The sequence below is a fragment of the Lathamus discolor genome, chromosome 23 (genome assembly GCF_037157495.1).
Source record: "Lathamus discolor isolate bLatDis1 chromosome 23, bLatDis1.hap1, whole genome shotgun sequence".
Classification (NCBI taxonomy): domain Eukaryota; kingdom Metazoa; phylum Chordata; class Aves; order Psittaciformes; family Psittacidae; genus Lathamus; species Lathamus discolor.
Genome location: NC_088906.1, coordinates 1,783,353 through 1,797,235, shown reverse-complemented (window position 1 = coordinate 1,797,235; position 13,883 = coordinate 1,783,353). Strand labels below are relative to the sequence as shown.

Sequence of the window (13,883 nt, the reverse complement as noted above, 5' to 3'; positions counted from 1 at the left end):
AAATGGAGTGAAAGCAGCTTATTGCTGAAAAAGAGAAAATCCATCTGCAACCTAACCTGTACCAACTTTAAAGTTTTATATTTAAGAACCAGAGGTTTATTTTTATGGAGCTTCAGTTATGGATACAGTTTCCAAAAAAAAAAAGGCAAAAAAAAAGGCAAAAAAAAAAAAAAAAAAAGGAAAAAAGGCAATTTCAAATGTAAAGACTGTGCAGAAATGGTTGTTTTTGTTCTAATTTTTATAGAATACAAGATATTCAGATAATATATTGAGCTCACGTTACCGCAGCCTTCTCCTTCCTCCCGGATGAATCCAGCTGCCCCTTGGCATTTATGATCCCTCTCTTCACAGTGGTAGGGCTTCAGTGAAAGGAGAAAAGCAAAGCGACGGATCTGGCTTCTCTACTTTGTCCGTTCCGGCATCTTCTTGTTGTCAACCCTGTCCGAACCAGAACGTGTGTGAAGTAGGTTCATGCTTTAACTGTTCCAATGAGACTACATGTATTTGTATTGGTTTTTTGACATTGCCAAGGTGCTATGGGAAATTGAAATAACAGTTAGAAAAATAAAGCTGATTTAAAAGGAAAAAAACCCAAAAAAAAAAAAAAAACACAACACCAAAAAACCACAATCCCACCCAACTCTTGGAATTCCATGTGTTTTGCTGTGCTCAGGTTTTCCTTTGGGTACCTCAGCTTGGTTTTAGCGGGGGTGCCAGCGCTTTCGCACAGTGGGGACCACACTTTGGGGGTTTAACCCCATATTCTGAAGGCCATGGGGGGGGGGGGTCTGGGCCCCTTGTCCATGTGGGGCTGGCATAAATGGGGGTGATGGTACCAGGACCCTGCCGTGCTCCCCTGGGTGAGGTCAACTTCCCCCCCCCCCCCATCCGGTGCCGGAGTCTCGATGGTTGCTCCGGGCCGCGAGGGGGCGCCCTGCGGTGAAGCGAGGTTGAGGTGCGGCGGCCGCGCCGCACCGCCCCGTCACGTGACGCTGGGGCTCAGCATGGCGGAGGTGGCGGCCGCTCCCGCTGTGCCCTCGGCCCGGAGCCCCCGGCGCTGAAGGAACCGGAACCGGAGCCGGAACCGGAGCCGGCGGCCGGGCCCTGCCGTTGCCCCTCGTCCCCTCCGCCCGCCATGGCCGAGCCGGCGGCCGCGGGGGTCTCGTCGCTGCCCCGCGAGGTCCGTGAGCAGCTGGCGGAGCTGGAGCTGGAGCTCTCCGAAGGTGAGGAGCGCCGGGGGCGCGCCCGGCCCTGGCCCCGGCCCCGCCGCCACGGCTGGGGGGGGGGAACCTCCGTGTGTGGAGGCCGGGGGGTGGAGGGGGGCTTGAGGGAGAGGAGACCGGGGGGGGGGGGGGGGTCAGTGTGGGGGGGCCGGGAATGGGGCTCGGGGGCCGGAAGGGCCCTGCCGTCGGGGCTGGGCTGGAGTTGGGGGGGGGATCGAGTGGTGGGAGCCTCCCCAAGAAGCCCTCGGGGGGGGCTTTGCTTCTTGTGGCCCCTTTCCTGTAGTTTCCAAGCTAAAGGATGCGGAGCGGGAGGGGGGGACACGCAGGGGCTTGGGGTGCGCGGTGAAGCCGTAGCCGGGGCCGTTTGCACTTCGTGCCCAAGTTCTGTTGCGGGGCCATCAGCGGGGCTTTGCGGGGGGGGGGGGGTTATGGTGGTTCCTCTTTTGCATGGGTCCGGCTTTGTTTCTGCGTGCTCCAACTGCGGCTCTCGGTATCGCGTTGTTATAACCCCCCCCCCCTGCGGAGCCCGGGGGATGAATCCGAGGCGGAGGGTGAAGGTTGCAGAGCAGGTAGCGCGGTTTTGCATAGCTTTGATTTACCCTGCATCAGGGCACCGAGCTTGGTGCCATCAGCATGGGAGGGCTCGCGATGCGCTCCCATTGAGTAATAAAACTGAAGGAGAATCAAGCCGTGGCCGCATCCGTCTTTACCCTCTCTTTGCCCCAGCACTTGCAGTGTGTACAGGGGGCTATTGCCTATTTGAAGCCAATAGCGGGGATTCATTCTGGGTGCTGGCAGCCCCCCATTGCCCGCACTGGTGCTTGGATGTGGTTTATGGGGAGGCCTCGGTGGTGCTTTCTTAACTCGTTTGTAGTCAAACTTTAGCTTTTATTTCCCCTTTTATTTCCCTTTGTCAGACGTTTTCAGATGTGCTTTCTGTAAGCGTTTCGCCGAAGGGATAACGTTATCTGCTGCTTGGGTCTGGGGACTCCAGGCTAACAAAGAACTGCAGACCGTTCCCGTTGCTCGGAATGCAATACGACGTGATTTTTGGGGGTGTTCTTTACGATTTGCTGATGGTTTTAAGCATTTGCTTGGAATTTATGGAGCTGGTGATACTGCAAGCCCGTTAGAGTGTGACCCTGTAAACTCCGTACCAAAAATAGATCTTTTTGCTAAAATAGCTGTGATATGGTGCTGATCTTTAACACGCTGCTCAAATAGCTTCAGCGTCAGTGCTAAAGAGTGAAGTTTTCTGTGTTCTGTAAGGGATTCTCTGAAGGTTTAATGCACTGCCCCCTTTGTGGATTTAATCCTCGGGTTTCTTAATATGCGTATTATGGATTTGTTTGTGCAAATCGTGGAATGGGTTGGGTTGGAAAGGACCTGAGGCTCATCCAGTTCCAACCCCCCTGCCATGGGCAGGGACACCTCACACTGAACCAGGGCACCCAAGGCTTCATCCAGCCTGGCCTTGAACACTGCCAGGGATGGAGCACTCACAGCCTCCCTGGGCAACCCATTCCAGTGCCTCAGCACCCTCACAGGAAAGAATTTCCTCCTTAGATCCAATCTAAACTTCCCCTGTTTCAGTTTGAACCCGTTACCCCTTGTCCTGTCACTGCAGTCCCTGACGAAGAGTCCCTCCCCAGCATCCCTATAGCCCCCTTCAGACACTGGAAGGCTGCTGAACTTCAAATCACTTTTTCTATCACCCCCCCCTCCATGATCCCATAGAACTGTGTGTGCCTGCGGCCCCAGCCTCTTGGAAACGTATTTCATGGTACCTTGGTGCTGAGATAACTGAGGTCTGACCTGTAAAGGAGCCGGATGAGTCAGCGAGGGAACGTCATCGCATGGGTCTTGAAACATACGCCCTAGTTTGAGGCTTAAGCTTCCAGGTTTGAAGGCGTGTGTGTGCATTGTGCCACTGCCTGGAACCGGGGCCTGTTCCTAGTAAACAACCCTGAATGGGAGCATTTCATGAGGACCGGCAGCAGTGCCTCACGTTGAACTGCTTCGTTGTTGCTCCGATAACAACACTTGAGCCTTTATTCCCCGCCCTCTCATTGCGGCTTTATTTGTCTCTAGGCTTAACTGTTTGCTGTGTAAATGCTTCTGTCAGGGTTCCTGGGTGAGGACCTTTTGGAACGGGAGAGGAGCCGCAGGGAGCTCAGGCAGGTAGCAAAGCGCTCAGTCCCTGATGTACGATCCCGTGGTCGGGATAGGGTTTGGAAGATGCCTTCGGATGCAGAAGGCTGCAGGCTGAGGGCGTAGACACCTTGGGTGCTGGTCCCAGCAGTGAGTTTTGCCGTGCAGGGCTCTGTTCCTGTTCCCCACCATGGCACGGAGAATTCCTAACAATACAGGGGGAAATCCAGTATTCAAATGTTATCTGGCGTTCTGCTGGGGAAAGTTGCTGCGTCAGCAAGTAGGATGCAGAATGGAGCGGGATTAGTTTAATGTCTGCTTAAAATAGGGACTGTAGTTTGCAATGATGAGACTTCCTTCAGGAGCAGCCTGCGCAAACAGAGCAGCAGGACAGATTATACCTCTGCCATTCCTGGGTCATTCCTTACGGAGCCCTGCGGTCAGCCTGGAAGTAACAGTAGTCCTGCTCCTGGGTACGTGTAAAGTGTCTGAGCGGAGCAGTGGGATATGTTTCAAGAAGTGGTAACTATTAGTGAACAGAAACTGCATTATTGTAGTCTTTTCTTGTGTCTTTGTTTGGCCTCAGTGACTGGTTTGAGCCTAACTCAGTTATTTCTGAGTGTCGATAAGAATTCCCATTGTCTTCTATCAATGGGCAGTGTGTCCTACCCGAACCTTCCCCATTGCACGTTATGGAGACGTCCCATTCCCTTACGGAAGAGACCAGTGTTGTTGTAAGCCTCTAAGTGTTAAAGGAACACGGACTGAAGCTGGGCAGTGAATTGGGTCATGGAACTGGGAACCTGGAACCTGCTCGTCATTACTCAGCTTTTCCCTCTTTTCTCACTCGTGTTTTCTTTCTTTCTGATGCTTTTCTTCATCAGTCAGTACCGCCCACATCCTGCATCCCTAATGATGGGAAGGGCTGGGGTTGTATTTGCATCTGCTTCTTGTTCATGAGCACAACTGCCAGGGATATTAACTTTAAAGAAGACTCCCCCCCCCCCCCCAGTTTTACATGTCTTTGTGTATGGGAGCTCAGCTCCGTGCCTTCGGGGTTGAGCTGCAGCCGTGTGTCCGGGCGACTGCATCCACGATGTGATGCTGTTCCTTGAAGCGTTTGTCGTGTGTGCTGCGGAGCTCACAGAACAAGGTAAATGTCCCTCTTTGTGCCATGTTCACCTGTAAATGCTGGTGTTAAAGCACCCCAGCACCCAGCCTGGGGACCTCCGGGTGCTCTTAGGGTTTTCTCAGGCAGCTCCTCTCGCGTTAACCTCATCACAGGGATGTTAATGGAGCTGAGAAGCTCTGGGTTCAAAGGCTGTCATTAAGCACGTTCACTGCATCTGGTTCAGTGCACGTTATGAGACTGCTCTGCTGCAGGTGGGGCAGAGCTTGTTCTCTTGGTGCGGCATCGATGGTGGGGTGCTGAGAGCGTTGCTTCGGAAGCAGGACGCGTATCCCAAGCCGTCTTGTGTCTGAGAGGGTGAAGCACGCTCCGAAAGAGCTTATTTAGCTGCTGGTTCTTGCTTGACTACAGTTTGCCTTGCCTGATGCTTTTAACAAGGGAAGGGATGCTTGTGGAGCGACCTTCAGGCTGGGATATCTATGGAAGTACGCGGTAAGGGGTGGGGAAAGCTCTGCCTAGTCACAGAGAGGAATTTGCCTGGTAGTTGAGGCCTTGGACGTCGTTTCAGTGGCTCCTGGGTGACGGGGCAGGGTTATGCCATCAGTGTGTGCGGAAGGAGCTGGTTTCTGTTCCCTCCTTTAGTTAAACGCAGCGGGCCGTCTGCTTTGTGATTTCAGGGGGGTCTTTCTGTCAACGGCTTCGTGCCCCCCTGCGTGTTCCTTTTAAAGCTCATTGCCTCCTCCCGAGGCTCTGCCCGCAGAGGAAAGCTTTGTAGTAGGGTTTTCAGAGGCCGAAGGAAGAGCAAGGATGGTGGCGCGTGTGGAAAACGTAGGATCAGCAAAACGGCTGAAACCCAGGCCCGAAGGGCAGCCAAATAGGATAGAACCTGACTGGAAGAGAACGCGTTGACTCGAGCAAGCGGGTAGAGCCTGTATTTTGTTTGGCTTGAGACTCTCCTATGGAATCGTGGTATTTCTGTGTTCTCTCAGCGGCTGCGTGGTTCAGTTCTCATTCTTTCCTCGCCAGGCGCCTATCGAAGTGGGTGAGGATCTTCCCTATGGATTAAGGAGCTGCAGCACAGGATGTAGCTAGATTAGAGAAGAGCCAAAGGATGCGATCGCCGGCCTAAGGCCCGGCTCTGGTTTTTGCTGAGTGAGCAGAAAGGTTTCACTTCTGTTTCTTCCCCACCGCTCAGAGGGGAGCTGAGGCTCCAGCAAGGAAAAGGCTGAAGGAGAGCTCGTACGCAGCAGCCGGTTGGAGCTGATCATCTTGTAGCCGGCAGGACTCCCAGGTGGCTTCAGTGCGTTTGGGCAGCATCTCAGCCACAAGTCTCGCGTTGGGCAGAACGAATAATGGGGAAGCTTTCGCGTTGCTTCCTTCATTTACCGGCGGCTGATGGGTACCGCGTGTGCTGAGCGCTCTGCGTGCGCCTTCCGCACGCTCCAAACAACCCGACAAAGGTGCAGGTCTGAGGCCGTGCTTTGAAATGCATAAACCCCCTTTTGGAGCCTGTCGCGGGGAGCTGTGTGCGCGCATTCACAGGTGATGCTTCCTGCCTTGTTTGGCTTTACAAAGGCTCTGATAAGAGCTTTCACTTCGGAGGTTATCGTGTTTTCTGCAGCCTTACCACCTAAGCGTGGTGGTGCAGGGGTGCTGTGCAACAGGAAAAGGAAGCACAGCTCAAGCGGTGATCAAGAGGAACAGATCTGTCACCAGTGCATCAGGCAAGGCCTGTAAGGTGATCACAGGTTTCTACTGTGCAGATGGTCAAAGCAGGGTGATTTAAAGCATTAATGGTTCAGAAAGAGGCAGTAGGGATTGGAGAGGAATAAAGGGGAGGAGATTTCGCTGTTGGTACAAGGCTGAAGCCTGTAAACATGAAGAAAAGGAGAGGGTTTGGAGCATCCAGCTGGTGTAATAAGGAGCAACCAGGAGGGTTGAAGAACGTGTGTGTTTCTGTGTTGCTCCTCATTTCCTAAGTATATAAGGGACAAGTTTGGGGCCATTATGAAAGGCTGCAGCTCTGCCCCTTTGCCTTGGGGAGAGGAGAGAATGAGAGGCTTTAAAGAGAGTCCTTCACCTCCTCCCTGGTTACTTCGCTGGAGTTGGAACCAGTTCTCCTCAGCTGGGTGGAGGGGCCGTGGCAGCAGCGATGCCCAGTTTCTCCTTTATGGTTGCTGGTGCTTCTCTGGGTGGTGTTTGCAGCTTCAGCTGGCTACTTAGGCTGGAAGCGTTAATCAGCCCGGTTAGCCTGACACATCTGTGCTAAAGCTGCTCTTTGTGGTGTCCTACATAAGTGATCTTCAGGTTTCTATTTTAAATTCTCTAGCATGAAATATTCAGTAGTAAATGTGATGGATGGAGCCATAGCTGCGTGGAGCCAGATTGCTGCTCTTTCCAATCACGCGTCCAAGTAGAGCTCCATAGGAAAGTGTGCACCCTCGTGTTGCTGGTTCATGGGGACTGTGGTGGAAAGGGTGATGGGTTCCTTCCTGGTTCCCTCTATCTGAGTAGTTTTGGTCATGAAGTTTTCTATTCATTGCATTTATCATGTTTATTCAGGGGCAGGTTTCAGAAGGCAGGGAGTGAACTCCTGGTGACAAGTCCCAGAGGTGCAGGCAGATCCTGTTTTCAGTTGTTTCAAATGCACTGTTCAGATAACTGCTTCAAATGGCTTTCATTAAACCGTGTCTCTTTCATAAAGGCATTTCCTGCATCTCTCACTCAGTTGCTCGGTTGCTTTTATGGATGTGGCTGAATAGAAGAACTGGAGCATTTCTCTGTTGAGGGCGATCCGATCCAAAATCTTCCTTGGAGCTTCTGGAAACAGAGCAGAGTCTCCAGGCCTGGATGTCTCGTTCTATTAATTAGAATGGAAGACTCTTCCATTTGCACCATGTGTGAGGAAGCAGTGATTTATAGCTAACGGATGCTCTGCAGGCAGCAGCATTCCATCTGCTCCACCAGTATTCCCGTTGCATTTTGATGCGAAGCCTTGGGAAAAGCCTCCCACCTGGAATTCTCATTCCGGAGCACGTTTGCCAGGGCTGGGTTGTTCCTCCCGCCTCGAATGCTTTTTTGCAGTAAAATGCTTATTTCTATCAACTTGCGTTTTGTTTCCAGCTTCAAAGCGGAGAGTTTCTGAAGCGCTGCTTAGAATAAGCACGGGCAGCAGAGATGATCTTTATACCAGAGACAGGCGGTGGAACAGGGACTTAACTTTCCTTGCTGCTCGTGTGAGCAAGCACCTTGGTTTATTTAGTGTAATTTGAGCTTAAAACTGAAGGTTCCAGTAACTTTAAATACCTTAAAGATTAAAAGAATGATAGAAACAAAGAGCTGGCTTAAGGTTTTAGCGCTTCCCTGCCAACAGAAACCTTTTTGAGTTCATGTTGACTTGAGAACTGCTGATCCAAACCAGGTCTTCTGGACTTGGAATTCCAGGGGGATGGAGCCCACAGGGCCTACGTGAATGCATCTTGTGGGCCCAGCATGCGAGTTACTGCCTCCGTGATCAGCAACTGAGCCTCTCGGAGTTGTTCCCCAGCAGTCAGGCAACCTGCATTGCCCAGCTCCGTGTCCCTAGGGAGCAAAAACAACCAGGAGAATTGTATCCCTGCCTGATAAAATTAGGTCTTCTGTAATCTCTCTCATGGCTTGCTGCCTTGAAAAACATATGTTTTAATGCAGGAATAATGCATTCCATTTAGGATGGCTGTAGCCGTGGGAGCCGGTTGACTTAGTGAATAAAGCACTCCCATTTTGCCTCTGGGATCAGGACTAATGTCAAACATCAGGTCTAAAGTGCAGCAGTGGAAACGAGTTGTTTGGGATGTTTTTCCTGTCTTTCCCTCTTCAGAGGGGTATTGTTCCTGTTACCTTAGTCCTAAAGGAGTTGGGAAACTAAACCATCTTTTTATTGGCAAAGAAGAGGTGTCGGCGTCTTGGTAGGATTTTAGCTTACTCTGCAGGAAGAAAACTTGGGAATAGCAACGTCGGTGTTCCTCCAAAACAAGTTTGTAATGGATTTCGCTGGGAGCACAGGTAATTTGCTGGAGGACGTCCAGCTTTATCCCTGCCTCTCCTGGCACTGCAGCCCCATGCATCTCCCTAGTGCAGACAAAGCCCTCTGTTCTGTTGGGAATTGAGCATCATGTGATACTTCCAGCTCCTCCTTCCGAGCTGCTGAATTCCATGACAGGAAGCTAAGAATAGGTCTTTTCCCACTCATGATTTTCCATAGGAGCCGTTGCTGCAGGGATGGGCTGTGGGCTGTAGAGCTGTGCTGCTGGGAGTGGGAAGGGATGACCACGAGGGCCACCGCGACTCGAGAAGCGCCACGTGGAGCATCCAAACCAGTTTATGGTGGGGCATTTCCTTGGCCCTGAATTGGAAGGATGTGGCCTAAAGTGGGAATGATGCAGCAGAGAAAGCACCAGATTGAGAGCTGGAAGGTGTGGGTGGCCTCAGGTCCTGTCCCAAAGTGTGATTTCATTCCCACCCTTCCAGAGAGGGCAGTCAGATGAGGATGTGTTAGAGAAGGGTTTGTGTTGCCTCCTGTCCCACCTGTACCTTTAATGCACCGAGTCTTCATTTGGAGTGCTGATTAATCTCTGACATGGAGAAGCATCCCAATGTGGAGCACCTTGGCTGGAAAGGCTGTAATTTGCTCACTGACACCAGCAGCAGAGCGTGTATGGCCTGATAAAGGCTGCTTGCTTTGCTTAGTGGTTGGCTCTCCATCATCACCAGCACTGTAATTACCTGCTTTGGGTGCCTCTCTGGAAGCAGTGATTGCGGATAAGCTGACCAGCCAAAAGAAACCCTGAGGAGGGGAAGGAGGCTTTGGAATTCCGTGCTTCCTGGCTACAGAGAGGTATGAGCAAAGTGAACAGAGCTGGGAAAGGTCCCCCCCTCTGCCCTGCTGCCGGGAGGACAAGCTGGGAGCCTGCTGTGGGTTTGTGCTGACGTTCCTGCTCCCAATGTGCATTGTCACTGTGGTGAATAGGAGAGGTGCTCCGAGGAGCTGGGAGGTGACAGAGCACATTCCAGGCTGGGATTATGATGGAGAGGAGAAGCAGAGTCAGGTGATCCGAGCTGGAGATAAAAGGTCCTTGATCCTCAGTGGCTTTGGGAGAGGAATGAACAGAGCGGCAGCTTGTTAAACCAGGCTTTTTTCTTTGCTTCTTTTCCCCCTTAACTGACTCTAAACAGAAAACCCCCGTTAAAAGAGCTCCGTTTGTGGCATTCAATAGTATATGGTTCCGTGCCCCATAGGGGTGGTTCTAGCAGAGTGCTGATGGTATTTGGTTGGCCAAACGCGGGGCTTCTTGCAGTGCTCTTTGTGTCTGGCAAAGGAGAAGGATGCTGCTGGCTCCTTACCATGGTGGAGGGAAGCATTTATGTGCCTGTGGTGTGTCCTGGAGAGCTGCAGCCCTGGCTTCATAGCAAAGCCTTCGGTGCTCTCACCTCTTAGCATCTTCTCCTTCCCATCTTGGAGAGCGCAGGCGCCGCTGCTCTGTGCAAAGGGGTGAGCTTTGGCAAGGTGGAGGTGGCTTGACTGAACCGTCAGGAGCTGATGAGGAAAGGTTAGGATATTGATTGCACCGTTAGGAACAGAAGCTTTGTTTCTTAAATACTGACCCATTTCCTTCAGTTCATGAGCAGTGAAGGCGTTTGTAGGTCATGGAGTTAGAAATGATTTTGGTTCAGCTCTAAACGGGGTGGCAGTCCTGAAAAAAGCCCTGAACACCACAAGGCTGGAGCTTGTCCCAGCCAAAAGGAGATCTCGTAATAGTCAGGTCCTTGTGTAAATGCTCTTTTGAGACCAAGACCTGGGTTATTCTTAGGGCAGAAACTGGAAGCGATCCCTTAGGGATTGAAAGGAAGAACAGTTCTCATTGTAACTCCGTACTGATGGAAGCTGCTGCGGTGAAAAGGGGGAAGTGGTGTGATTGCCAGGTCCCAGGCAGGAAGGCACAGGGGTGAGCTGAGCTGGTGCTCATCAGATCTGCTCCGTTCTCACTTCAGAGGAAGGGCTTTGATGACTCCCGCATGGGGCCTGTGCAGCGCGCTGGGGGCTTGCATGGTTTTCCACATGGGAAGGTCATCTCACGTGTAGCTGCGATGCCGATGGGAAGCTTTGGTTGGACACAGTCTGAACCACGTGGGTTGGTGGAATTCCTGCTCTCTGCTTGAAATTCCCAAGGGTTTCGTGAAATAGCCTGAATTCAGAAAGTCCACGATTGAGCCCCAAAGACGGAGAATCCGGGATGAAGACAGAGCAAATGACTCAGGTCTAAATAATCCCATTATGGCTGCAGCCACACCTAGAAACCTTGAGCAAACAGCGCTCTCCTGCGTAGTTCTTCCCCTCTTTGATACTTGTTAAGTCCTGTTTTCAAACTGCAGCCTGTAAAAACCACGTAGGGGCCACTCATCCTGAGTATGGGAGACTTGGGGCTGTTGCTGTAGCTTGGCCAGAGGCACGGATGCTGGTGCTGGAGCGTGGCTGCTTTGCTCTCCTCTTTCCCCCCCCCCATCACACAGAAACCCAAAGCCCTGGAGTTCATGTTTCCTTGGAAGGTTTTCAAGGCAGTTCCTTTCGCAGTGGGCCTTTAAGAAGTGCCTGGCTGGAGCAGCAAACAGGAAGATGCGGTGACCCTTTGGCTTTTGTGTGTCAGAGCCTGCTTCATCGGGCAGAGCTTTGGGAACACGCTCTTAGTAGTGGCTGCTTCTAGCGTGGAAGCCAGAGAGAAAAGCCTTCGGAGCTATTAAAGTCACACTTGATGCATTGTGATCACTGGCATGTGTCTCGCTAGGTAATTACTTGCTGAGCAGCGTGTGCCTGTTTCTTCCCTCTTTCGTGGTGGATAAGCTGATATTTAACCTGAATGAAGCTCTTTTGCAGATGAGACTTAAGAAAATCGGGACCTTTCTCCTTCCTCCCTCTGATTCTAACACTCCTCTTGCAGCTCCTGTAAAGGGGGACTGAAGGCTGCTCTGCGGAGTGTGGCTGTCACTAATTCCAAGGGCTTGTTAAGAGGTTAGGGCTTGTTTCTTGGGTCTCATCCAAGCACGTCCCGTTTGCTTTGCATTGTTCTTTTGGACTGACTGCTCTCCTTTGGGCTGCCTTGAAAGAGTTGTAGAGATTTGTCTCACAGCTTACCTGCAGCCATCCGTCTTGGTGTGGAAGGGTTGCAGTGTGCGATGTGAAGGCAATTGCTTGGGTTGAACCCGGTGGAGAACGGCAAAGAGAAGTAAAGGTTCACGTGCGGGCAGCTCTGCAGGCGCTGATTTATGGCGGTTCCCTCCCTCCACATGGAGTCTGCAGCAAAAGTGATGCTTTTCCTCGTTCACCTTCTAGGGAGTTAAGTGGATTCAGCGAAGCACCAAGAGCGGGAGGATGTGAGGTAAGGTCAGGGATGCTGTGTCAGGCAGGATGCTGTAACCCGGCCCCTTCTCAAATGGCTGTTGATGTTCTTGTGTTTGAGATGACAGAACAGCCTCCCGTGAGCCATAAAGCGGTGCGAAGGGCACGGAGGTGCTGTGCAGCACTGCAGGCACGCTCCTCTCCCAGCACAGACATGGCTAAGCCGGACAAGAAGGCTAAAAGGGAACACTTGGCGTGGAGGACTGGGGAAGGAGTAAATAGTCTTCTGTTAGCATTGAATCTGGCTTCAGTTTAGGGAGGCTCTGGCAGTGATACAGCCCGGAGCGTGTGTGCTGTTTTCTGGTGCTCTGCCATGCAAAGAGACCACCTCTGGCTTGCGCTGGTTCAGGGACGTGGATTGAGGAGTTGACAGGCTTGCTAAACAGAACAGATTGCCGGGGGGATCCTTGCCATCGCGAGAGGACGCCCTGCGAACGGTCCAACAAAGGGAGGATGAAAGTGGAGAGATGCGGGAGACCGAAGAGCTGGCCCTCCTCTGCCATTCTGCCGTCAAGAACACCTTGGCTTTGCTGTGGGTGCAGTGTGACAAAAGGCCTCCCTCCCTATCGGAGCAGGCTGGCGGTTGTCGGATGCTTTCCACCTCTCAAAGGGATTGTTTGAAGCTGTCTCACAGATTCCTCGTTGAAAGGTAGATTTCTGCTCCTTCGGCACATTCTGCCCCAAGCAACTGCAGGCAGCATCTCTCCTCTTAACTCACTGAACCAGTCGATGTGTGAGCGTTGAGTGGTACCTACTGTTAGAGACGGAAATGGGAAAGACTCTGCTGGTTGTTCCAGGGAGTTACCTCACGGAGGGGAAAAGCTGACTTGGGTTTCCTGCGCTGTCCTTCGGCGCTGGTTGTGCAGGGTGCGCGCTCCAAGCCGCGCTGCCTTATCTGGGGATGGAGGCACATCTGAAGAGGAAGAAGGCAGCGAGGCTCGGGCAGCTCGCCAAGTGCTTGAAGCCTTTGTTAGAGACTAAAGGAAACCTGCGCCCATTTAGGCACTAGTACAGCCCCAGGGGCTTCCTTGGCCTCCTATGTAAAGAAGAGGAAGGCAGCCGCATGGAAATGATCGCGCACTTTTGCATGTCAGCCTGCATTAGCTCGCTGGGTCCTGGTGCTTGTGTGTGAATGCTGAGATCTTGTGCTGGAGTCCTCGGGTCTGTCACTGCAGCGCTTACCCCATCTGCTGAAACCAAACCGCGAGCAAAGGATCTCTTAGAACCGGCCTCGTCTTGAAGAGCCCCGAGTCCGACTTCGTGCTGATCGCAAGGAGGGAGATGTCTCCAGTGGGCAGGCTCTGCTGCCTTGCCTCTGGGTTGCCTCCTTCCTCCGCGGGATGAATTCCTCCTCCTCAGCTTGCCGTGTGCTGGAATAAAGGGGAGACGCACGCTCCAGGAGCAAAATAAACGTCAGTTTTAAACGAAGCAGGTTAGAAATGGGCACTGTCAGATCCAAGCTGCTCTGCCAGGTCCTTTCTGTCTGCAGGAAACGATCTAGGAGTGATTTATAGCTCCTAAGCTGCAGACAGTGCTGTCTGCGTAGAGTGCTTGACTCTGGCAGGCTGCAGTTCTGCACTAGGTCGGGGTTTTCCCCTCTTTTAGAGCTTTTAAATAGTCAATCCTGTCTGTGCACAGCAAATTTGCTGCAGGTATCGTGCTGCAGAGGACTGAAACGCGCCCCTTGTACAAGGGGGAATGACGAGAAGTGGTTGCTTTATTTCCCGCACATCATCATTTCTCTTAGGAGACTTACACCGCGTGGCACAGATTCTCCTTATATGAACCATATGGAGTCAGCAGGCAAGCCTTCCCGAACAAATCACAGGGCCGCAGGCCAAACCAGTGCCTGTCGTCTGCACTCCTCCTTTTCCAGAGCTTTTGCTGCTTGCAGGCTCTCTATAACCCTTTAGTTCCCCTTCCTTGGCACAACAGCTGGGCTGAAATC

The 13,883-nt window shown here is 52.2% G+C and overlaps 1 protein-coding gene across 3 annotated transcripts in view; it reads left to right on the top strand.

Annotated features, from left to right (window-relative positions):
• Nucleotides 1-986: 986 nt before the first annotated feature.
• The window catches only part of DIP2B (disco interacting protein 2 homolog B), a 66,884-nt gene continuing 53,987 nt past the window's right edge, over nucleotides 987-13,883 (top strand). For all 3 annotated transcript variants that reach the window (XM_065659593.1, XM_065659592.1, XM_065659591.1), the window contains exon 1: nucleotides 987-1,223. In XM_065659593.1, coding sequence (XP_065515665.1) covers nucleotides 1,136-1,223 — 88 coding nt within the window. In that variant the 5' untranslated portion in view covers nucleotides 987-1,135. The remainder of the gene's footprint in view (nucleotides 1,224-13,883) is intronic.